This window comes from Typopeltis vanoorti, chromosome 22 (assembly GCF_054136105.1).
Source record: "Typopeltis vanoorti isolate ZY-2024b chromosome 22, IOZ_Tvanoo_1.0, whole genome shotgun sequence".
NCBI classification, from domain to species: domain Eukaryota; kingdom Metazoa; phylum Arthropoda; class Arachnida; order Uropygi; family Thelyphonidae; genus Typopeltis; species Typopeltis vanoorti.
In genome coordinates this window covers 72,602,786-72,629,244 of record NC_143570.1, presented here as the reverse complement: position 1 = coordinate 72,629,244, position 26,459 = coordinate 72,602,786, and the positions used below count along the sequence as shown (strand labels likewise).

At 35.0% G+C, this 26,459-nt stretch overlaps 1 protein-coding gene across 4 annotated transcripts in view; it reads right to left on the bottom strand.

Moving 5' to 3' along the window:
- Sap130 (Sin3A-associated protein 130) overlaps positions 1 to 26,459 on the bottom strand; it is a 474,798-nt gene that overhangs the window by 40,338 nt on the left and 408,001 nt on the right. For all 4 annotated transcript variants that reach the window (XM_090411834.1, XM_090411836.1, XM_090411835.1 and 1 more), the window contains one exon: positions 1,540 to 1,643. In XM_090411834.1, the coding sequence (XP_090267960.1) occupies positions 1,540 to 1,643 (104 nt within the window). The remainder of the gene's footprint in view (positions 1 to 1,539; positions 1,644 to 26,459) is intronic.

Sequence of the window (26,459 nt, the reverse complement as noted above, 5' to 3'; positions counted from 1 at the left end):
GTGCAATGTCAGTTATGAGGATTGACTGAAGGAATGTGGACTGCAGAGTTTGGTGGATAGAAGAAGGGGAGGCGATATGATCGAGACTTTTAAACTGTCGAGAGGCAGTTACAGGGCAGACATTGGGGAGTTCTTTCGTTTGGTCAAACAGTGGGAAGGAGTGGTTTCTTTGCATGGAGGGTGGTTGAACTGCAAAATGCATTGCCTGAGAGAGTGGTTAGAGCAGGAACGGTCGATGGGTTCAAGGAGTGGTATGATAGACTTTGTGTTTCCTAAAAACGACTTCCCACGATGAGTCTTTTGACTCCATGGAGGCCTGAATAACAATAAATGTCAGTTGAATGAACCTTCCACAATGAGTCTGACGACTTCATGGAATGTGCAATAATAATATATCCTTAAAAGAATAGATTGTTTTCTCCTTTCATGCCCACCAGATACACAAACAGAAGGCATGAGCATTTCTCATGCCTAACTGCATGGGCAACACATAACAAATTTGTCAATGGCTGGCAATAACATGTTAAGAACTAGTATCAAACGGGCTTATCCAGGATCAGGAGGATATATTATGCTGAATTAAATGGATGGGTAGTATCATTAAGCATGAGTACAAAAACAGAAAATGATGCAGTATGAATATTAAAAGAAACACATATAAAGGCTCACAAGCAATACAAAGCACAAGCATGAAACACTGGAATAGTGAGGAAGTCCAAATCATGTTATGTGAGAAAATTAGCTGAACAAAACATTTTCCCCTTCTATTATATCGAGAAAGGAAAGATGATTATGGAAGAATAACTTCATTGAATGCAGATGTTAGTGATGTGACAAAAGCAGAAGACTCTGTCATGTCTCTACCATCTGTCTATCACAAATTACTAACTGACCACCTTGCAAGGGTGTATCATAACAGGAATAGAGAGAGAGAGAGAGAGGTGAGTAACTAGAGGTTTTAAAGGAGCACGTGTAAAAGACATACTTTATTTTTAATAACAGCTGACATGTACAAAAAAATAGTATTTATTAATTTCAATATATTTCATCCTATGTTACAAGAACAACTCATCATAGAGAAAAGAAAGGATCAGTTCAGTTGATGACATTCAACACACAAGTCACAAGACATGAGCTGCCTAGCATGTGATTCATAGCTCATGTCTCGGTTATAGTTGAGTAAACAGGAGCATATGCTAGAGTTCAAAGGGAAATAATGGTTAACTTTTGCAATTCAACACAAGGTTACATAACTTATTCATTATAACAAAAACAGTTTATCACAATTTCCTGCCAAAATTTGAGACAGGAATGCAATCATAGCAGTTAGGATTAGGATGATGTCTTCAAGTTCTGCAATTTCAAGAAACATTATAATTAAATCTACTAGAATGTAGAATCTTGGTTTGATTCCAAAATAACATCATATCGAATTGCAGTCTGGGTTGATTATCACTCTAATTCATAGCCTACAATTAAAAAATCAGCTACAATGGATGCAAGGAATCTATAAAATTAAAGATACTGTTGAAAACTTACCACATCATCCATTTGGGTGGTAATATGATAAATTTTCCAGCCATTTGCCTGTTGTAATATACCTTTTTGGTTTGCTAAATCATTTACAGTAGGCTTTTTTTCTTCTACAGAGAAAGAAAAAATATATCTTAATAATCTTCTTCCAATAATAATTTTCAGTTTTTTTTTTTTTTAAAATAAACTGCAGATAACATAATTATTACTTATCCAAATACTCAAAATTTTAAAATTACAGTAATTCTGCCTAAGTGGGTAACACTTAGTTACCCACTTTTTGCTCTCCAACCAAAAGGCTATAAGTCTGAATCCCACTATGGAGAATGTATAAAACTGTATTTCGGTAAGGAGATAAATTTCATTGGCCAGTGTGAGACCACCTTCCTGCTTATCAGAAGTACATAGCAGCTTGAAGAAGTCCCATGTTTGGTCTCTAGAATGGAGCTTCTGGATTATGGGAAAAAAAAAAAAAAAAATCTAATCAATGTTGGGGAAATCAAGTTTTTGTTTGCAGATTTGAAGGTTAATTAGCTTAAGGAATGCTGCATGTATCACAGAAAAGCACTAGACTAATATTCTTTTCACGTTGTTAAATTAAAATATTATCACAAACATTTTTCAGTTGGTTTCTTCGATTTTTTTAAAATTTTATTTTATTTAAAAGTAGCGCATATTAATTTTTGTCACATACTTTTCATAAGCAAACAAAAGAAGGTAGCAGTTAGAAGTAGAAAATTTCATAACAACAGAGTGTAAACAAACAGCAATTTCACATAACACATGCATTTCGTCTGTTTCTAACCAAAAGATGGTATTTTTCCTGAACTGTTTATTGTTTATTCTGGATAGAGAATTCTAATTGATACCTGAACAAAAAAAAAAAAAAAAAGCCTTACCCCAGGAAGAAATCATATCAGATACTGGCACCTAGTTTACTAAGAAAATTTCAATAACCATTAGTTAGCTTTTAAAGAATTTGAAGAAAAGTGTTGTCAGTAATTTTAGAGCTAACTAAAATAACCAAGTAATAGTAAGTGAACAGCAAGGATATTCATAAGTTATTATGAACTACCATATAAAATTTGAAAAAAAAAATTTTTTTTTTAGCTTTCTGTGCAGAAAAGCATTCAGTTAGCAGCCTTTTATTCAATTTTTATGGTATTTTCATTTTTTGCTATGATATCAAGCAATCAGTAAAATGCATTTTTATTAATATTTTCTTCCTTTAAACTATATATCATGCTAACTAATATTATTTGCTGACTTCATTAGCTTCTCTATATATGAGGGTAGTCTGAAAAGTTCTTAGCCTAATGATGAAAAAACGAATTTATAACTTCAAAATTATTTTTATTTTTCAACATAATCTCCCTTAAGACTAATACATTTATTAGAACGATGCTTAAGCACTTTTATCCCATCCCTGTAGTGGTTCTCAGTAAGATCTGCAAAATACCCCTCTACAGCTGCAATCACCTCTTGATTCGAAGAAAAACCCTGACCAGCAAGGAAGATTTTTAGTTTTGGGAAGAGATAGAAGTCAGAGGGAGCCAAATCTGGGGAATAAGGTGAATGTTCCAACAATTCATAATGCAGATCCCTTAATTTTCCCATTGCCCATAAACTTTTATGAACTTCGAATGAATTTCTTTTGGTATTAAACCTTCTTTTACAAAGAATTTTATAACCGCACAACACTCAATTTTATCCATTTCAAGGGATACAGACAACAATTTTGTTTCAGACAGCTGTACCAACATAGGAAAAAGAAAATCTTGCCAATAGTGTTGCCATCTATGATCGATGCCGAGAACTTTTCAGACCACCATCCTATGAGTTGCCCAGTCCTGAAATTACTTCAGGCACAAACTTTGTTTTCTTACAGAGGCACTTAAATGAATGGGGGGGGGGGGGTCATTCAGAGTTGTGACATTTTTTGAGAGCATAAGTTGAAAAATTTGTTGGTCGGCCAGCTTTCTGGAGTGAAAAACTAGTGTCTGGAAGGAAAAATCCTTCCACTTCTATATACTAATATACTACTAAAAGTATGGCAAGTCTGATGAAAGTCCAATGCTTTTTTTCTTATGTGCTTGTAATTTCTGGAACCACCTGATAAGTTAACCATTCTTGGCAATATTGTAAGTAAAAGTAAGGGTTATTTATCTTAGTTACTATAATAACCGTTATTAAAAGATTAGATACTTGAAACAGTTAATATATTTGGATTTTAGTAAGCATCCAATATGCTGCCCACTTATCTTATTTACCAACTCTAGAAATATGGCATTAAGGGTAAGGCACTGGAGTAGATAGAAGGATGGTTAAGGGAGAGATGAAAGAGAGCGGTATTCAATGTTATGCCTGAAACTGGACTGTGGATAATCAATGTGGTTCCAGAGGAATTAGTACTGAATTAGCTGTTGTTCTTAATTTTTATCAATGAAATTGGATCACAGAATTAAAAATTGAATGTTAAAATTTGCAGATGACACCTTAGTAGGTAGAACAATTAGTAATGAAAATCAAGGGCTATGGCTTTAGGCCAACTCAAATATCATTATTAACATCTGACAATTATGGAGTCAGACTCATCATGGGAAGTATACACTATTGCACACAAAGCTTATCCAGCATTGCCATAAATGATTCAATGTGTTTACATTCACAACACACTCTAAAAATGCATTCCACTCTTCAATCACTCTCCATGCAAAGAACCTTCTCCTCACTCCTCTGCTCACACCTTCCTTATACGGTTTCCAAAGAAGGCTTCTTATTCTACCCTCCCCCCCCAATTCTATGAAAAATTTCTTTCATGTCAACCTGATAACAATCCCCGACTAACTTAAAAGTTTTGATCATATCTCCCCCCACTCATCCTCCCGTTTACTTTGCAATTTACATTCCCTCAATCTGTCTTCATGCTCCACATTCCAAAGACTACTGATCACCTTCGTGAATTTTCTCTGGCCCCCTTTCTAACATATCCTCATCACCATGAAAACCAATGACCAAATCTGTGCAAAATAATCCATACAAGGCTTAATCAGGCCTTACAATAGAATTATAACCTTTTTATTTCTGCATGTCAAGGTCCTCCATATCATCGCCATTATTTGATGTGATGACTTCACAACCTGTGCAATTTGGCCCCTGAATTTCAGGATCTTGTCCACCACCACCACGCCCAGATGTCTCATCTCCTGTACCTCCTTAAAAGTTTCCTCACCAAGTGTACATTTTGCATCCCACTGTTGCTTACTGAATTTCAAAACCTTACACTTTGCAACACTGAACTGATAATTCCACTTAAATGCCCATTCAAGCAATCTATTCAAGTCCTCCTGTAAGGCCATAACATCCGCTTCACTCTGTATGCTCTCCTCAATTTTGCATCATCTACAAACAGTTGCATATCAACAGTTAAAATCAATCCTAACAATATTAATATACAAACTGAACAACAACGCTTCCAACACAGACCCCTGCGACACACCAATAGTGACTTTCCTCTTTCGGGATACTGCACCCCATATATTGACACCATTCTGATATCTGACAGCCAGTCAACAATCCAACTCACTAGTCTGTTATCAACCCGTTTCTGTATTCTAGTTCTTGCCAATCTCTCAAGTACCTTGACTGCAACTTTAGATATACAGACGTCTATAATTTGTAGCCACAACCTTATCACCTTTATGCAGTGCAACAATTTCACCTTCTTCTCACTCTGTTGGAACCTATGCTATATTTTAATTGTAACCTTACAATATAGGTCTATATTGTAAGGTTACAATTTTAAGTTTAAAGTAGGAATTAGAGAGAATGTTTAATGTGTGTCTTATTGTATTCTGCTTAAAGTAAAATAAAGATGTTTTGTTTGTTTAAAACTATAGCCTGATTTTTGACCAATGAACTATCTCACAAAAATAACTGAACCCATGTGCTAAAATCAGAGAAATTGCCATGACTGACTATTTAAGGTATTATTTTAGAAAGTGATCTATTTTATAAGTGTTATAACTATTCATCCTGTGCCATAACTTTAATTCAGGGTGGTGCAGTCGAAAAAACAAATAAATTTTCTCTGAATTATATCGCGTGGGAAATAGCTAACACTGTATCCATGAATTGCCTATTCTAGAGGCCTTTTCACTAACAGCGCTAACACTTATAGGTAGTATAAAGGATTAGCGGGGACTAAATTAATCGGTTTAAGATAGAAAAAGGTAAAGATATCTTAACAGACAGATTTAAATGAGTAGAAGTATGGTAGACATAAGAAAGAGAATAAGATGAATAAATAAAATCTTAGAATATAACTAACGGTGCAGTTTGACATAGTTCGTCAACATAAAAATAATAATCGTAATAGATAACATCATAAAAATTTTATAGTAGCACTAGTGAAATGAGGAGCTGACCCATGCTCCTCTTCGATCTGTCGAGCAAGATCTATATTTTGTCCATAATATGAGACCTTGTTCCTATGACTGATAACGAGTGGGTGCCTGGTACCCACTACCTGTGCATCAATAACCCAAACTCTTTCATCCTTCTTTGCAATTAAATCAGGCTTTCTGATACCAGCTGTAGTCCTACAGTGTGGTTCAACAGCATTCTCCCAACCTTTGTTTTCAACCATTTCTTTAATATGGAGACCATGGCATCATGCTGCTTCACCTGTATACCATGAGTTCAAAAACAACATTGGGCAATATGAAAACGGGTTTCACTGTAGTGACAACCTGTCCTAAAACTTATGTCACCTCTGTGGCTGCAGGTTGTGCGAGCACTCATGGGCAGGCAGGGCACTGATCTGCCCTGATTACGTCAATAAATTCGCAAACAAGTGGGAGTCTAGTACCTTCCCATACCCACTGATGCTGGGGAGGCACTAGATTAGATCCATAAAGTGATGTACCATCGACAGAGCTATATAGCTGAGGAGCCGGTTTCTTATGCTCTGCCAATGCAGTCTCTATCAGTTAACCTTGATACTTGGTCAACCCTATAGTATGCTGAAGGTCATCCTGAATAACAAGACAATGAAATGTATCTCTGAAAATTTGAGAAGTGGATATTTAATTCTATTATAACAGAGGAATGGGATATGCCAGCAAAGGGAAGGGATACGAAATCTGCTGTCCTTCACTATGGCATGAAAATAGGCAATAGGAGTATTAAAGGAAGCCTAAGCCATGAACGGCAGAGCGAACAGTCCTATCCGTATGGGAGAGACATAGGCATGAGTATCAACTTATGATAGTACATAGGGAGCAAATAATTTGAAAGGAGGAAAAGCCTTTGCTGGGGTTTGAGAGAAGCTTTCCTTAAAGATGACAAAACATTTTGTAAAGAGAAGGGAATAGAAGACTGTCTTTTTGGTGTAAAGAAGATACCAAGGTATCTCCATTCCTCCAGGACAGTAAGACAATGCAGGAAAAACTCAAGATTTTTGACCTTTAGCTTCTTGTCATGCTGCGATGGGACAAGTGCTAATGAGCAAGATTTCTCTACATTTATGGAAAGACCTCTAACATGAAAGAAGTTGACTGCCCAGTCAAAGAGTTCCTGCAGGCCCACCTTAGTGGAGGCCATCAGAATAAGATTGTCTCCAAAGGTCATAGCATTAAAAGAAGAAGCATTCTCTACCTAACCAATATGGTTAGGTAGAGAATGAAGAAACTCATCAATGATGAGTTTCTTCATTGAACACATGCCCCAATATTAATAGTTAGAGAATTATTAAAGTATAAAACATGAAAGAAAAGAATCTGGACAGCTTGCAACAGATAGTGCTCTTAACATAGTAGGAAGAGAAACACTATCAAAGGCTTTCTGAAGGTCCAGGGAAGCCATAAACAAAGGCCTAAGATGACATTCAGCAGGAATCGGAAAGGAGAGTGGAAAGAATATAGATGTTCTCAGCACATCCATCTGAAGGGACAAAGGCTCTCTGTGGAACATCATGTTGGATATACTTTTGCAGTCTCTTGACTAACACTTCATGATAAAGTTGAAGAAGAACAGGCCTGTAATCTGCAGCACTACTAGCAGTATCCTTCTTTGGGATAAATATAGTTTTTAAGTTCCGTAAATAAGGTGGAATAACTTTAGTTGAGAGGAAAATGTTCAGAAGATCTTGAAAGATCCAAATGGGCACTTTCCTTAAATGTGACTGGAAAGCAATCAGGGCCAGAAGCTAAATTACTAGGAAGTAAAGCCGATACAATTTCTTAATGTGATATGGGAGAATAAATGGCTGGTTCAGGAACAAACCCAAGCACACAAGGCTGGTGTTGATCAGGTGAATGTGGTGGTGGAGTGGAGAAGACAGTATTCTTTTGGAATACTGTCTTCTCCACTCCACCTTTGTGCTGATCTTTGGAGAGAGAGGGGAAGATGCCCCATCTAGTATAGTCTTTGCACACATTCCACAATTCTTCTTATATAAGGGCTGCATTTCTGCATAATCTCTCTTCCTCAATTACCTACGTGAAGGTAGACTTCGAGGATGTCTTGGTTGTTGAGGCCGATGCTGTTGCTTGGAAAATATATTTTGGAGATAATTCTGAAGTTTGCTGGTGATATAATGCCCATTATATCTGTAAATAATGTCTTCAGGAATAATGTCTCCTATATACGAATAATGTCTTTAAGAGTTGTATGATTATATTCTGCTAAAGGTTGATGGTTTAAAGCTGATGCTAACTTGGAAATCAGAGCCTCTGTTGTACTGCCTTCACAGTATCCTCTTCTTCCAAATTTCATGCTTAATCCCTTTATTCATCTATATGACAACTACTTTTGTTCAGCCTTTTGACCTTCAGAATATATTCGCACATCAATGTTGTTAAATATCTTTTGGTCGGTTCCATACTATAGCTCCAAGCTATCTTCTAAGCCGACCATAATCATAAGCCCTTTAATTCCACATGTATCCTTTTCTCACAGGAATTTTAATGTGGCTAGCTACAACCCAGGTGATCACTCTGATCATTTCTTCAGAGGATGAAACGATCAGATCCCAAACTCTTGATCCTTGTATGTCCTTCTTTACATAATGCCTGAGATAGTCGTCTCTGAAGAACAAGAATTCATTTTCTTTATCCCCAAATGCTATATCTTCTTTCTAATCTATACTGCCATAATTAATACCATACGATGTTTCATTCGTCTCATGAAAGGCAATTAACATTTAACAGTATAAAATGCAACATCCTTAACCCAAGTCACCAAAATACAAGAGAGAGTAACCAATTATTTTTGTAAAGATAAGTGACAATGAAAAGGACCTAGAAATAATACTGCAGTCCAATAAAAAATAAACTATGTAAGATAGCCAAGAATGTACATCGGAGTCTTTCATTAATAACTTTGCCATTTGACACAAAGATGTAATTATTTCTCCTATACAAAACAACAGTTAACCCTAGCTCAAAATCATATTCAAGTTCGGAGTCCTTATCTTATAAAAAGATATCCTGGAGAAGGTACAGAGAAAAATGACAAGATTGCAAACTGAAAAGTATGGCGTCTCTTATGAAGAAAGACTTTAATTTTGTAGGTTGCAAACCTTGGAGAAAAGACAAATAAGAGGAGATTTGAGTGAAGTCAAAGATGTTGAAGGAATGAACAAGTTATATCATGGGGATAAGTTTACATTTTCACTGGAATTGAAAATTATGGAACCTAATTGTAAACTAATATAGAGTTCATGAAAGAAAATTTAAGAAGATCTTTAGTCAATGATTAAGAAAAATTTAATTCAGAAATACTTGGAAAGAATTAATTTAACATAACTGGTATTCCTTGTGCTTGCACATTAGATTTATTCGAAATGGTTAATAAATGGTTTTGTTTACTCAGATCCAACAATTTCTATAAAAACTTGTTATTACTTTATTATATATATATTTGCTATTAACTATATAGTAGCACCAGGAGCATTTTGCTGCTGAGGATAATGCAGTGTTATGTCGATGCTATATAAGCTCTGTTTCCATGAGTTGGAATTCTAATAATACTATTAGAATTGAAATAGTATTATTAGAATTATATATACAAGTTTACATAAGATTTTTGGAATCTAAAGATTCAGGCCTTGTTTCTCATGATATTGACACTAGATTTCAATGGAACTGTACCAAAATGCTACACTACAGTAGGTTCAATTAGATAGTCTATTTTTTGAATCAAATCATGTGAAGTCCTACAGCACCCTCCTAATCAGACAGACCGTATGCCTATCTCTAAGGTTTGGGAAGTGATTGCTGATAATTGTTTATATATATATATATATGTATTTATTTTAATTAATTATACATATATTCCCACATCTCTGAACTCTAGCAGTGTTTCCTCCTACTGTATGATCCATTCTTGTATTCAGAATTTAAATGCTGTTACCAGTTCTTCTGCCCCTCCTCTCTGAAGGAAGCTCATGACATATTAAGTAAAATATATAGGAATAATCAATTATATTTAGTTCTCTTACATTTGTGAAGCTATTATTTTAAAATTATATTACAATACTGTAAAGCTGTTATGTCTCTAAGCATTTCCTTGTTTCTATGAGGAGAGAGTTGTGTGATATCCTAATGCTTCAACAATTAATACATGTTTTCTATATAGTTTGTGAGATTTGACAATGAGACAAGAAAGTCTGAGAATGACCAATAAAGCAGCATAAGTTTCTCAGGTAATAAAACTGATGGTAGCAAATACAAGCTGTAAAGTCATAGTTATGGGCCTATGACGATATCACAGTGTTTTATATATATACTAATGCCAGAAGCACCTGAGAATGAAAGAGAAGTTTGTGACACTGATGCAACCTTACCTAAACTTACAGGCATTAGTGAGATTTGAGTGACAGCAGAAGGGATACTGCTAATAACAGCACATAAATTGCAGCCAAAAAAGAGTAACTAGGAAGAAAGCATATTTCAGACAATTTGCTATAACACTGAAGCTAACAGTACAAACTACAGCTAATTCTCTTTTTACACAGCCTTTTTTTTTACATGATTTAGAAAACAAAAGCAATTCTATTTTTACATGGTACATTTTGATTTAACATGGTTCAAACAACACTTATTTTTAAAATTTGTTTGAATTCAGTTCTGTTAAAAAGGGTATTTCCATTATAATTATCATTTCCTAGAAGTATACTTACATATGTACTTAAACTTGAATTTTGGGGAACCCCCTCGATGTTTTAAATATCAGGGATTACTCTACACCAGGGTATCTCAAACTGTGTTCCGCGGAAGGTGAATAGGTGTTCTGCGAGAAGTTCTGGAATTTGTCATTTTAGTTTTCTAAGCATTTTTCATGAATAAATATTTTATAGTAAAAATATTCTGAAGAGAATAATATTCGTGAATATGTCGAAAAGCTCAGACCCAGAACACCTAATAACATCTGTATATCGTTAATTTTCACACATCGAGACCTTTCAACATTTGGGAAAAGAAATGCCGCTGTTTATGACCGGTCATAAAAATTGCCTGCAAGCCCATTACAACAATTGGTGTCATTGTCATATCCTCTGTTCTCAAAACTGAAGGAAATGACATCTGTGTAGCAAATGTCAGTGACCAAGCAGCATATTTTTAAACATGGAAATATTCATGAATTATCGTTAATTTCCACACATTGAAATCTTTCAACAATCAGGAAAGAGAATACCGCTGTTTATGACCGATCATAAAAATTGCCTGCAAGCCGATTACAACAATGGGTGGCGTGTTCTCAAAACTGAACGAAATACAATCTGTGTTGCAAATGTCAGTGAGCAATCAGCAAGGAAGTATAAATTTTTCCACTGAAATTGAAGATCAAGGTAGTCTGTATTCGGTTCTCAAATCTAGTAATATTGAATACTTTCTTCGCAAGTTCGTATTGCAGTGTGTAAGTGCTTGTTCTGAAACCAGAGTGCCATGATTTTTTTAAAAGTAATAGGAAGACAGAGTTAAAATTAATATGAATAAGAGACAAGGCACTTTGTTTAATTTTGGTATTAAGAAATCTCTTATTGAAGGTGTTTGTGATGGAACAGATAGTGAGTCATCCACCTCAAGCCTACAAAGATCTCCAGGATGTACAAAAGGAGGGCAAAACTACCAGCACACAGGAGAAAAAGTCTGCATTCACTCGTAAGTACTTATAATAATATTATAAATATATTTGGTGATCAGAATGAAATATGTCAATGAAAATCAGCACAAATTAATTTAATGATGTTTTCCTGAAGAAACTATGACATGCTACAAGATTTCATTAGTCCAGTGATTGATAATTAATTTAAATGTAATTTATATTTGTCAACATGCCACACCATATACATGTGTACTAATACTCTTTATGATTAGGCCACAATTAATTATTAATACTTATGTTAATGTATGAACTTTAAAAAATTTTGGAAAGGTATTTACGAGTAAATTTCTTGGGACCGGGCCCTTGGAAAAAAAAAAATCCGCTAACGCCTTTTTATTCCCGTATATAGGGAATAGGCGAGGCGGCTTTTAAAATAATAATTCTTCTTACGCTTTTAACTAATTTTATAATTAATATCTGACTTATTTCGAACTGTTTAATTTTTGTTACTGAACATTTTATCAAATCAGTCTTTTTTTACTATTTTGCATACGGTTTAGTACTTTCCTTACAAGTATTGTTACAATTCATATTTACTTTTGTGTGTTGCAGTCTTTTTTTACTATTTTGCATTATTCATTTACTTTTATATTATTCGACATTTCTTATTTATAATCTTATTGTTTTTGATACTAAAGTTAAATTTACAACACAATTCTATTTGTTTTTATTATAGCTCTGACAAATATTGGAATTCGAATATTGAAAAAATACCCATGGATTCTTGTTTAAAGACAGGAACTGTAACACAAGGAAGAGCAAGTACTTCTGCTGACACATCTACTCGTATGATTGGAAAATCTAAACTTCAAAAGATATGGAATTGCAAACTGTGGTTTCTTCAAAAGCTAATATTAAAGAACAAGAATCATCTAAGAACAGACCAAAACGGAAGTACCATGAAAGTTATTTAAATTATGGATTTACGTGTATTGGGAATACACATGCTCCTGATGCAATGCGTGTTTTATGTAATAAAATACTAGTAAACAGTTCTTTGGCTCCAGCTAAACTTCATAGGCACTTTGAAACGAAACACACTGATTACAAAGGAAAAGATATACATTTTTTTAAGAGACGATGTGACTTGTTAGAAAAATCTAAACTTCAAAAGGCTACAATTGCTACAACTGAAAATGCAACAGAGGCGTCTTTTCGCATGAGTTACCGCATTGCACTTCATGATGAAACGCTCATTAAGCATTGTGTGAAAGACATTGTATCATGCATGTTAAACGAGCAGGTTGCTAAAAAAATAGATGCAGTACAATTATCAAATGATACTGTTTCATGCAGCATCAAAGATTTTTCTGCTGACATAGAAAAAGAGCTAATTCATGGACTTAGACTTTGCAGTGAATATTCATTGCAAATGGATGAATCTACAGATGTCGCAGGACTTGCTGTATTACTAGTGTTTGTTCGTTACATATTTGATAAAAGTATTGAAGAAGATTTACTCATGTGCAAATATCTACAAGAAAAAACTAATGGAGAAGATATATTCAACTGTATTAATAATTATATTAAAAAACAGGAAATCCGTTGGGAGAAATGTATTGATATTTGTACAGATGGTGCTCAAGCAATGGTAGGAAAGATGAAGGGAGTTGTAACACGTATCCTGCAAGTAGCTACAAGAGCCACCAAAAGTCATTGTGTTTTGCATAGACAAGCACTAGTAACAAAAAGAATTTGTACATATTTAAAAACTATTTTGGATGAAGCCATAAAAATGATCAACTGTAAAATCTCGACCTCTTCAATCCAGATTATTTAAAATTTTGTGCGATGAAATGGGCAGTGTACATAATGCACTTTTATTACATACTGAAGTGAGATGGCTATCCAGAGGAAAAGCATTATTGAGGCTTTTTGAACTTCGTAGTGAGATAATGGTTTCTTGATGTCACATAATTTAGGACAAAATTTTATTGAATTATTAAGAAATTCTTCATGGTTGATGAGTCTTGCATATCTGGCAGATATTTTTACAAAATGCAATGAAATTAATTTATCATTACAAGGAAAGAATATTACAATTTTTAATACAAGAGATAAAATCGCATCTTTTGATAGGAAGTTGCAATTCTGAATTTCTACAGTTGAACAGAATAATTTTGATTGTTTTCCCACCTTGCATGAATTTTTGATTGAAATAAATTCTAAAGTAAATGAAGAAGTATCTAACGTAATTTTAGAACACTTGCATGGGTTGCAATCAACCCTTCCGCAATATTTTCCAAAATCCAGTGAGGACAATTCCTGGATTCTGAATCCATTTACAGTGACAGCTAAGCCAGCAGCCTAATTTTCATATGACTATGAAAATCTAATTGACTTAATTAGTGACTATGATTTAAAACAAAAATACAAGGAACTGCCAATAAATGATTTCTGGACAAATTTAACAGAAGAGTACCCCAGCGCCTCAAAACTAGCTATTCTTGTTTTACTTAATTTTTGCAACTTTTACAACGACATATTTATGCGAGGCAGGATTTTCATATTATGCTGCAACCAAGTCAAAGTCCAGGAACAGACTTGACGCTACACTAAATATGAGAATTCAACTTTCTAATATTGTGCCTGATATCAAAAGAATTTGTAATTCAAAGACCCAAAAACATCGGAGTCATTAAGAACTTATTTTGCAATATACGTGTTTTACTATTTTTATGTGTTTTGTTTTTACTAATTAACATTTGACAATAAATGATTGTTTTTTCTTAGCGCTTAGATTTACTCATTTATTTTATTTATATTTACTTACCCTACAAAACTAGCACACAGGAGAAAAAGTCTGCATTCACTCGTAAGTACTTATAATATTATAAATTTTTGGTGATCAGAATGGGATATGTCAATGAAAATCAGCACAAACTAAATTAATGATGGTTTAATTGACATTTAATTAATTATTAATTAACAATAAAATAAGGTAAATTACTAATTAATTATTAATTAATACAAAATAACCAAGGTGTTCCGTGAATATTTCAAGATTTGTGAAGTGTTCCGTCGTAGAAAAAGTTTGAGAAACCCTGCTCTACACTATGGGATGTAGCCAATTGTGGCAACAACCAAAAAAAACAAAAAAAAATTAATTTTTGCAATTATGATTCACCGAAGTTAACCAGTCGGATGATCCATTATATTCACTTGCCGTTGGTTCCTGGAAGCAGAAGGGTGCTATGCTGAGGTTGGTCCATTACGGGAGGCCTGCATATATAAAGCTGCTTGGAAGAGTTAAGCTGTTTGCTAAACAATCATTTTTTGATTACAATTCAAAATGTTTACATGTCTTGTGTTTTGTTTGTGCAATAGAGTTATACAACGATTTTGAAGTTTTGTATGCATAATATCAAATTATTAAAACTAATTATTGATTATTTTCAGACATTTTCATAACATTACCCCATTAATCATGATATCAGATAATTCATCATAATGATGATGATGAAGAGATTCCACTCACTGCAGTATTAATTAAAGAACACACCCTCAACACACAAGAAACAGTTGTTGATTTCCATTTGGTTATACTATAAATTAAAGATGCCAAGAAATTACATTCTTGATTTGATCCTTTATCCAAGTGTAAGTAAATAAAGCAAATAAATATTTGCTTTCGCTTTTTATGTAGAAATATGCACCTGAACTATTTTCAGGAATGGGCAACTTGTATTTAGGAGTTAATGAATTCACATCATTTGCATTAGTATCCCATAATGCCGGCCTGCACTTCCCTGTCTTCGTCGAATTTCTTCAAAACCTCTGACGTCTTCTTAGATATCTAAAAGAAAAATAACAAATTAATACAATTTGATGAAGAATGAAGGTTGAAGGGTTTTAAGACATGCTCTTTCTTGTGGTTATATGAGTTACTTTAATATCATTTTTGTTCTAGGTGTTGATCAGAACTTTTCATCCCCCCCCCCCCCACTACCACCGTAAAAGAAAATTGCTATACAGATTTAGAAGAAAAAAAGCATACAAGAAACATGACTCCAAGACCATTTATGAAATAGTTAAAGAAATAACTAGAACATTCTCACCAAACTTAGTTTCAATATTGCAAAGAACCACAGCAAGTAGCAGTGAAATAATGAAAGATATTTGAAACTAATAAACAAGAAAGGAAATAAGCTAGAATGTAAAAATTATAGAACAATTGCTTTGACGAGTACACTGATAAGGTGGTGAGATGATGATTTTGATAGAAATCATCATCAATAAAGCATTGTGCTTCTACCTTTAGGAAAGGTAGAGGCACAATTCAGATTTTGACAATGTGGTTAATAGCAGAGAAAGCTAGGATTAAAAACAAGAACACACGAGGGTGGTCTGAGAAGTTCTCGGCCTAGATCATAGATGGCAACACTATCGGCAAGATTTTTTTTTTCTAATTGTTGGTACATCTGTCATAAGCATCCATGTGAAATTGCAAGTCATTCTATCAAGTAGTTTGTTTCATACAGCTGCCTGAAGCAAAAGTGTTGCCTGTATACCTTGAAATGGATAAAATTGAGTATTGTGCAGTTATAAAATTCTTTGTAAAAGAAGGTTTAACGGCAAAAGAAAGTCATTCGAAGTTCATAAAGATTTATGGTCACTCTTCTCCTTCATTTTTGACAAAGGACGTTGTCAAAAACATTGAAATCGTTTTTTTAAATAACGAAACCTGTGGTGTGTTCATAATTAGAAGAAACACACGTATAAACCACAGTGAAAATTATTTAATTGTAAATATTTCATCCTAAGTATCTTAGGACATCATCAGTACAGTATTTAAACAAAATTAGGAATAACACACAGTTAGGGCACGTGATTACAATAGAATCTCATGAAAATGTGCATAACGTGCTAAAGTAGTACCAAAAAAAAAAGTTAATTATTTAACACAATTTTGTATGATAATTTCCCATAATTTAGGAATAGTAAGAACGTCGTTGCGGTTTAGGTTTGGTCTGTGTAATAGGGCTTCAGAACTTTCTTTGTATAAACGTTCATGTTTAAATAAAGATCTATGTAAAAGTTTAGCCTTTTCCCAATGGATCCTATGGTTTGGATTTTCAATTCTGTGTTGAGAGAGGCCAGATTTCTGCGGTTTAAGAAGACGAATGTGGTCTTGATGTTCCGAGATGCGTTTCTGAACAGACCTACCTGTCTGTCCAAAGTAAGATAATTTGCATGAGCATGGAATCTCATAAACACCAGGTAACATCAAGGGTGAGAATTTTCAGCATTCATGATCCTAGAGATCATGAATATAATCTTCTTCGTTACACACAGACTCCAAACAGTGGACAGAAGATAGTTGTTCAGCGCCATAGAAGACAAATTCGGTTCCATCAGCAGGAAAGGTCATGGAATCGGTATTTTGGGATGCTGAAGACATGTTGTTTATTAATTATCTTGATAAGAGTAAAACAGGTTTTATAACAGAGTGATGGCTGAACTGGATAAGGTAATCGGTTTACAGTGATACTGCTGGACCTGGCTAAGGCCTTTGACAGGATACCACATGGAAGCCTAATCCGTAAACTGCAATATATGGGAATGGATATAGGGTTGGTGAGATGGATAGGAGGGTGGTTGATGGAGATATCAGAGAGTAGTAGTTTACTCAGGAGTAGAGTTCAAAAGACAGCATATGACTAGTGGTGTGCCGCAGGGTTCTATTCTTGGACCACTGCTGTTTAATTTGTTCATTAACGATATAGGGAAGGATCTGAGAGGAACGGTTCATTTGTTCGCTGATGATGCTAAGTTGGGTAGGGCAATAGTGAATGCAGAAGATGTCAAAATCTTGAAGGATGATTTGGATAGATTGGAGGTCTGGACTAAGGAGAATGGATGTCAATTTAATGTGGCAAAATGTAAGGTTATGCATTTTGGGGTGAAAAGATTAGCAGCAGTATATCACATTGGTGGAACTGTACTCCAGGAGATTGATGAGGCCAGGGACTTGGGAGTATTGGTGGATAGGGAGTTGAAGTTTAGGGGGCACATTGCAAAAGTGGCTAAATTAGCTCGTTAAATCATGTTGAAGAATACTTTGACGAGCAGAGATAAGCAAGTTATTGTTCCACTGTATCGAGCCTTGATAAGACCCCATCTTGATTACTGCCCAGATCTGGTCACCTAGGTTTCTTCTTCATGGGGAGGAGGAGGTTGAGAGGATCCAGAGGCGAGTGACCAAGATGACAGCAGGTCTATGGGATGAACCTTATGAAAACAGGTTGAAGATTTGTGGGTTGCAGAAATTGGTTGATAGGCAGAAAAGGGGAGATATGATTGAGACATTCAAATTGCTGAAGGGTTTCTATAGGATTAATTCAGAAGATATTTTTGAGAACAGGACTGGTGGTGGGAGGACTAGGGGACATCCATGGAAGCTGGGCAAGAGTGTGGTTAGTAAGGCTGTTAGAGCTGGGTTTTTTACTTTTAGAGTGGTGAATGAGTGGAATAAGCTGCCTGAGTCTGTTGTGGGTGCTATGACAGTGAATGAATTCAAGGCAAAGTATGATAGATACTGTGTGAATGTTGAATAGTTGTGATGGACATGATGTTTAGGGCCTCCCTCAATGAGTCTAATGACTCCTTGGAGTCGTCCATAATACTAATAATAATTTTGAATCCTCAATCCAGAATTTAGTTTCAGATAATAGTGATAACATAGTGAACTTTGATGTCCTTATTCATAAATATTCCCTTTTCTGACACTAAATTTACTGAAAAATGCTTTCCTTCCTGTCATTACTGATCTTTTTAATTTTGTTATCCATACTGGTTACTTCTCTTGAAAAGGCATCTTATATAAACAGAAGGTACTTTCATGGGCTCTCTCTCTCCTCTTGCCAGTTTCTGGATGGAGCATTTTGAAAAACATGCTCTTCATACTATTAGTCTCAAACCTATTTGGTTAAGATATATTGATTATATGTTTTCTATTTGGCAACATGGCTCAGACACATTAGATTCATTCCTCCTCCACTTCAACAGTCAGCACCCCAGAATCCAGTTTCACTACTGAAAAAGAAAATAACAGCCTGCCTTTTTTAGATAATTGCATGTCTCTCCAATAGCACCCATTTTTTGTAGTTTACAGAAAATATACCCACACAGGTAGATACATACATAAACTTCCTCATCATCCCTCCCCTTCTCAACAATATGGTGTCATCATAACCCTTGTGAGCAGAGCCTCCAACTTGTGCTCCATCCAAGATTCCGTTAGAACATTTACTCATCTTTATTTGCCAAAAAAGATCTACAATCTGTCCCTTTCACCTCCTCACATCCCTCTCAACATAAAGATTGCAGTAATGCCTTTCATCATCATAATCGAACCATGGCCTCACTGCCCATTGGTGTCTGATGCCTCCTTAACTATCTTCTTCCACATTTCTTTGTTCAGTGCACAGTGTTACAGTTTCTGTACATCCATTCCGCACCAGTCCTTTATGTCATCTATCCATTCTCTGTATGTTTACAGTATTCATTCTTCTGTTTACACCATCCATAATACCAAACATGAATGTCTTTATCTTCAGGTCTTCGCTCATTCTGCAGATGTGTCTAAATAATTGCAGCTTCCGTTTTATAATAATAATAATAATTATTATTATTATTATTATTATTATTACATAACATCTCCAGGGAGTCCAAGGACTCATCAAGGGAGGTCACCTACTCGACCTCTGTCTCCACACTCAATCCACCAACTACAATGAACCGCAACTAACATCATCATCTACTGCCCATCATCACCACTATTATTTTGACAGACAATCACAAACATTCGAACCCGCAGCCTTTTGGCTGGAGAGAGGATATGCTGACCACTCAGCCAACCAGGCATTCTTCTGCATTAAATTCTCCTTTGGTTGCATCTTCCAACAGAGCTCTTCATTTGTGATTTTCTGTACCCATCCTATTCTTAGAATCTTCCTGTAACAAGTTCTTTCAAATGCCAAAATTCTTTTTCTTGATTCCTATTTATTACCCACGTTTCAGATCCATACAGTACACCGCTAAAGATGCATGTTTCCAGTGCTCTTAGGTTTGTTTGCAGGCTGATCACTTTAATTTCCAGATGTTATCCATGGCCTTCAGATTTGTTCTTCCCTTTGCAATCTTTATTTCTTCTTTACAGTCCAAATCATATGTCATTTTACTTCCAAATATGTGAACTGTTCTACATTTTCTATATCAATTCCATCCACTTGCATATTTTGTTTCATATTCTTCTCGCTAAATACCATTGTCTTTGTTTTCTACAAGTTCATAACAAGTCCAAATCTCTTTCCTTCCTCATTTAACAATATCAATGTTTTTTGTAGTTCTCTTTCTTCTTCTTCCATAATAACAATGTCATCTGCAAATCTTAGATTGTTAACTCTCATCCCATGTACCACTGCTCTTTCTAAACGTGTGATGAAAATGCTTGGTGATGTTGAGTCCCTCTGTCTACTACCTCTGCTTATTCTAAACCATTTTCCCAATCATCACCTATTCTAACTACTGCAACTGCATTCTTGTAAACATCTCTTAATATAGCTATTATTTTTCTATCAATTCCATGGGATTCTAGCACTGCTAATATCACTTTCTGAACGATACTGTCAAATGCCTTCTGAAAATGAACAAAGCAGGTATATAAACGGATGATTTGAAAAGTTCTCGGCTTAACAATGAAAAAACGAATTTATAATTTCAGATTTATTTTTATTTTTCAACATAATCTCCCTTAAGACTAATACATTTATTCTAGCTATGCTCAAGCGCCATTCTCCTGTCTCTCTCTCTCTACTGGTTCTCATGTAGATCTGCAAAATACTCCTCTACAGCTGCAATCACCTCTTCATTCGAAGAAAAACGCTGACCAGAGAGGAAGAGTTTTAGTTTTGGGAAGAGACAGAAATCAGAAGGAGTCAAGTCTTGGGAATAGGGTGGATGTTCCAACAATTCATAGTGCAGATCCCTTAATTTTCCTTGCCAAAACACCTTTGTGGGCAGATGCATTGTCCTGATGAAAGATGATTTTTTTCTTCTGCAAACCGGGTCTTTTCTCATGATTGATTTTGTCTAGTCTGGTTAAAAGATTGGAATAATATTCCCCTTTATTGTTTTACCCTTTACAAGATAATTAATAAACAAAATGTCTTTAGCATCCCAAAATACCGATTCCATGACCTTTCCTGCTGATGGAACTGAATTTGTCTTCTTTGGCACTGAAATGTGTAGAATCTTTTATATGAGAAGAAATGTGGCCAGTAAATGGAATTAAAGATTTAGCTAATTATTATAGCCAATTTAACCAATCTGTATATGGGGAGGAGGTAAAATATTTGAGTTTAACAACTGCAGGAGGCCAAGATGTTGCTTTATTAGAAGACTTTTTAATGTTTTTTTATGAGACTTGGTAGGATCATGATCTAGTGGTGTAGTCTCAGAGCAGAATATTCATTTTCAAATTGCAATCACTGGAAATGAGGACAAATGTAGTATCACTTTTGTCAGCTCTAGTATAATCATGTTATCTTTGCAGAGTTTATATAGTGCATGGAGAGATTTCTTTTTGTGCAGCAACGTTTGTGATAAGATGTTAGCTATGTCAAACCCGATGTTGTTGGCAACATTAGGAGGTAAGTTGCATATGCTATGCTCCATATGACACATGATTTCTCAACTAGGAATATGCCAAGGTACTGCTGCAAAGTTGTAGCCAAGGCTAAGCACACCAATACATTCTCAGCACCCCCCATCCCTTAAGCCTATACAACTGACACAAATAAAATATGCATGCTCAAAGATATTAACTGTTATTTTGTAACATTTAGTTCATATATAACCAACTTTTTCTAACATATTCTAGATATGAAACTAATATACTGCATTAACAGACTTGTAGGAATTTAGGGGCATTAAGGAAGAGATACTTACAAATAAATTGCTACTAAAAGAAGCTTTTATATATATATATATATGACTCCTGTTTGTGAAAGGTTGTAAATTTATACATTACCTGCAGGTGAGTATTTTTTTCAAAAAATCCATAACCCTGCTCTAGAGACAAAAAGAAACTTTTTTTCAAGCCTTGGGCCTCAAATACAATATAAAAGCCTTAAAATAAGCAGTGCAATGGTTTCAGAGTGGGTAATGAAATTCATCTCTCACCTAAAGATACACTTAAAAACTTTATCATTATTATATTCCAATACATATATCTCTCTCCTATGTTTATTCTTTTTTATTTCTTCTATATTACAACAATTTCATAATTGTATAAAATCAATATTTAACATATTAATACGTAGAATATTCTGCCACAATGTTTTAATTAATGAAATGACTATCTATTATGGTACTACAAAAAATATTAAGTAAATGACTTTTTCTCATCAGCCTAATCTGCAATGAAGCTACTAAAACCAATGCTTACTGTGTTGCTTGTCAGAGAGAAAGAGAGAGATGGAACAAGTGTTAACTGAATTAGGGTGTTCATTCCTTCTTTTATATGCAGTATTGATTTCACACTATTCTAATATGTGAAATGATGAATTTCAATCCAGATGTTGCTGCTGTTAACAAGGGAGCTAAGAGTATTTACACAACAAAATGCTGATAATAGTGGTGATGGAAATACTATGATGGGGGGGGTCAGCAAATTTCAAAACATCTACAGTACTATACCTCAAATACCATAATGTGCAGTTTTATTTCTCTAAAACATATTCAAAATCTGCAACAAGTAAAATACTTTTAGATTAAAAACAGACAACTCTTTAAAGTATGCTAGGTAGTGTACATTTCTTGAGTTACTCTAGTAAAATACACACTGTCTTAATTATTCATACACCTAATTTCTGTTACTTGGCTTTTAAGTATAATTACACACAATTTTGCCAACATAACTTTCAACAATCATGTTATATTTATAATAAAAGAAGTAAAGTAATAATTCTTAAATGGAATAATTTTATGGTGCCAATTTAAATATATTATTAAAGCTTAATGCAAAAGTGGCCAGGAACTTATGTATATATATGTGTGTGTGTGTGTGTGAGATTCTCACTAATGAAAGATTATTACATTACGTAATACATAGTACATTATAGTACATTAGTACCTTGAGTGGATTAAGAATTTTTTTCTCTTTTTATTAATTTCATAATTTTTTTAAATTTTTTAACACAGTCTGGATGCCCTTCTAGAGATGGGCATGTGGACTGTGTTAGAGACCAAACATGGATTTTCAAGCCACTTCAGGCTTCCAATAAGCAGAATGGTGGTTTCACCACTGGCAATGAAATTCCTCTTCCATTTAAAGATAATCACAAATATTCATACTGATGGAAAGATTTGAACCCACGACTGCTGGATGGAAGTGAATGACATTAGCTTTTGCTGCTGTTTGCATCTGGCAGAACAAATCCAAAACTGAAACTTAATTTTTATCACAGGCACATTTGCTTCTAGCACGAAATGTTCAGTGTACCATTCCTGGAATAAATGTTGCATCTTCTATTATTTTTCTGGTCTTGTAGACGACTTTTTGCAATTAGAAGAAATTTATTTATTCATTTATTTTGAGAATGGCATGTGATTCACAAATTGTTGCCTTGAACAAGTTCTGGAAGATTTCAATTGCCTTCTACAGTTTCAAAACGAGAAAACTTCTTGCTGTTCTCTTAGTTTATTCTGACTGTTTACTACCAATTACACTGATGACCTTGCACTATCCAATTGCCAACTTTTTCAAACTGCAAGGTATATGCAGCAATTGGAAAAGTGATCTCTTTGGGAGGGGAGATAAAAGGGCAAATTACTTGCATCAAAAGAAAAAAAAAATTAAGTACATATGTATACCATATATATATTTTATATAACGAGGGGTTTCTGAAAAGTAAGGTAACACTTTTTTTTCTTCTTGAGGATGTTTAATAATAGGAAGTGGAAATTATACACCAAGAAATAAGTAAACATGCACTACTTCTCCACAAAGTCTCCAAATTTAGTGATGCACACGTCCCAATGACAGATCATTTTATCAGTACCAATACTGAAGTCCGTGCTCACATCTAGTAACCAACATTGCACCCTGATGAACTTCCTTGCCCACAGTGAAATGACTTCTGGAAAGATGTTTCTTGAGGGGGGAAGGCAAACAAATGGAAGTCAGAAGGAGGGGCCTGTAAGGAGGAAGTGAGAGAGTTTCCCAACGATTACAGCACAACCACTTACGAGTAGTGTGCACAATGTTGTTGTGCACCAACATCATGCAGCTTGCCTGGAGTCTTGGTCATCTGTGTTGAATGTTGGCTTTCAGTTTGTCCTATATTGCACAGTAAAGCATCGCATTGATTGTTCCTCTCTTCGGAAAGAAGTCCATCAACAGAATGCCTTGTTGATTCCAGAACACTGTGGCCATGACTTTTCATGGCCACAGTGGATGCTTTTGTGGAGCCATTGTGGATATTTCCAGGTCATGGAGTCTTGTTTGCTCTCCTGGGTAAAGTGCTGAACCCACATTTTGTCTTCTGTGACAAGGTGAGTGAGTAAATCCTTGCCATTTTCACTGTATTGCAACAGATTTCCAGACACATCCAATGCAAACAGTGGGCTTACTCAAGTCCACTGTTTACGATTCACTGGATCATGAAATTTCATGCAGTTTCACTTGCCGGTCTTCAAGAAGGATGCCCTTAATGCACAAAATGTCTTCTGTCTTGGTTAATGAAGGCCTGCCTGCCCAATGTCGATCTTCAATGTCACCATGGCCTGCTTTAAATTCATTAAAAACGAACTAAAAACAACCTTGCTTTTTGACATCACTTTTTCGCTATACACAGCAACAAGCTCAGGGTGAATGTCACTCGGTGAAGTCCCTTTTGCTTGCAAAAAATGAATATCTTCACAGACACCTCTATAGGACAACACTTGTATGGTAGCAGCTATCTTGCAACTGGAAACAGATGTGAGGTGACAGTAGCGCATCACAATGCAATGGTGGTGATTTTCTTAATGTTATTAACGAGTCCATCTGTCCACTGTGTTTTATCTCATTTCCTTTCACCATTATTAAGAAAAAAAATGAGTTATCATACTTTTCGGAAACTCCTTGTATATTAAATATAAACATCATACACTTTGAAAAACAAAGTATGAGGGAAGAAGAAAATTGCTTATACAGGCAGCCCTTGGTTTACACCTCTTCTGTTCCTGAAAAAATGGGCGTAAACCGAATCGTCATAAAACAAACCCAATTTTAATGGGAGGTACAAAGTTATGTTCTGCGCAGTCAAAAAATTATGCACATGAAGTATGTGTAACATTATTATATTTAAAGCTTTGATAATACATACATACATATTTGTTAAAATAAAATTATTAATAACAAAAACAAAACAAAATTATACACAAAAAATATGAAACTTCGAAAAGATATTACATATTTCTATGTTGAAGTTCCTGGTGTCAAATCATCTGCATTTTTTTAAAAAAAAGTATCCAGTGTTAGCTGCCTAGATTTTTTTTTTCTTTCTTTAAGGAGTTCAGTGTAAGGTCGAATAGATGCGATTACACTCCTTTTTACGTTCACACTCCGTTCCCAATCGTGGTCCATTTCGCAGAATTCATTGGTCAATGTCTTTATGCTCGCAAAGATATGCTGTAAATCGGCAGTTTTTATATCTCTCAGAGGGCCTTCATTTTCTTTCTCCTCCTTTGGATGTTGACTTAATTGTTCGGCTAATTCTTTTAAGTCTTCATTGAAAAGCGGTTTATCATGGCTCTCTAAGACTTCTGTCACATCTTCAGGTGTAATATCGTCCAATCCCACCTCTTGCGCAAGCTTGGTAACGTCTTCAATAACATTCTCCTCTTGCTCTAATTCATCGAAGTCATGCATAAATGCTGGAAGAAGTTTTCGCCATGCTCCTTTTAAACACCTTGCTGACATTTCGTCACAAGCTTCCTTGATGTTGTTAATGCCCTTCAAAATATCGAATGACCGCCAATAGTTTTCATTGAAATGTCCAAGACTCTTACCATTTCCATAAATGTTATACGAAGGTAACAGGCTTTGAAGATTGACATAATCCCTGATCCATTGGTTGCAAAAACGATGTTGTGTTTGGGGGCATGTAAACAACCTTGACATCCAATGGTGTTCTTACTTCAGCAAGGTTTTGAGGATGTCCAGAAGCATTATCCAAGAGGAGCAATACCTTGGCTGGCAAATCATTTTCTTTACAGAAGCGAAGCACGGTAGGACAAAAATAATTTGTGTACCAATCTATAAAAACGTCTTGTGTAACCCAATCTTTCTTGTTCCATTACCAATAGACTGGCAGCATGGCTTTTAGACTTGAAGGCATTTGGTATCTGCGAATGGTACACCAACATTGGTTTAAGCTTCAAAGTTCCGGAGACATTTGCAACCAACAAAAGCATAAGTCTATCTTTTGCAGCTTTAAAATCTTGAGCGGAACATTCTTCACAGGAAATGAAGGTGCGTGATGGCAATTTTTTCCCAGTAGAGCCCAGTCTCATCAACATTAAAAATGAGATCTTCTTTGCCTGCACAGTCTTGAAATTCTTTAGGAAAAGTAGCTGCTGCCACAACATCTGCATTTGTCACCTCACACATAATTTGACACTATGGCACTTACTTCGAGACTTAAATCTCATGAACCAACCTTTGCTTCCTAAAAATGTTTCTTCGCCTCCACTGTCTTTTTAAGATC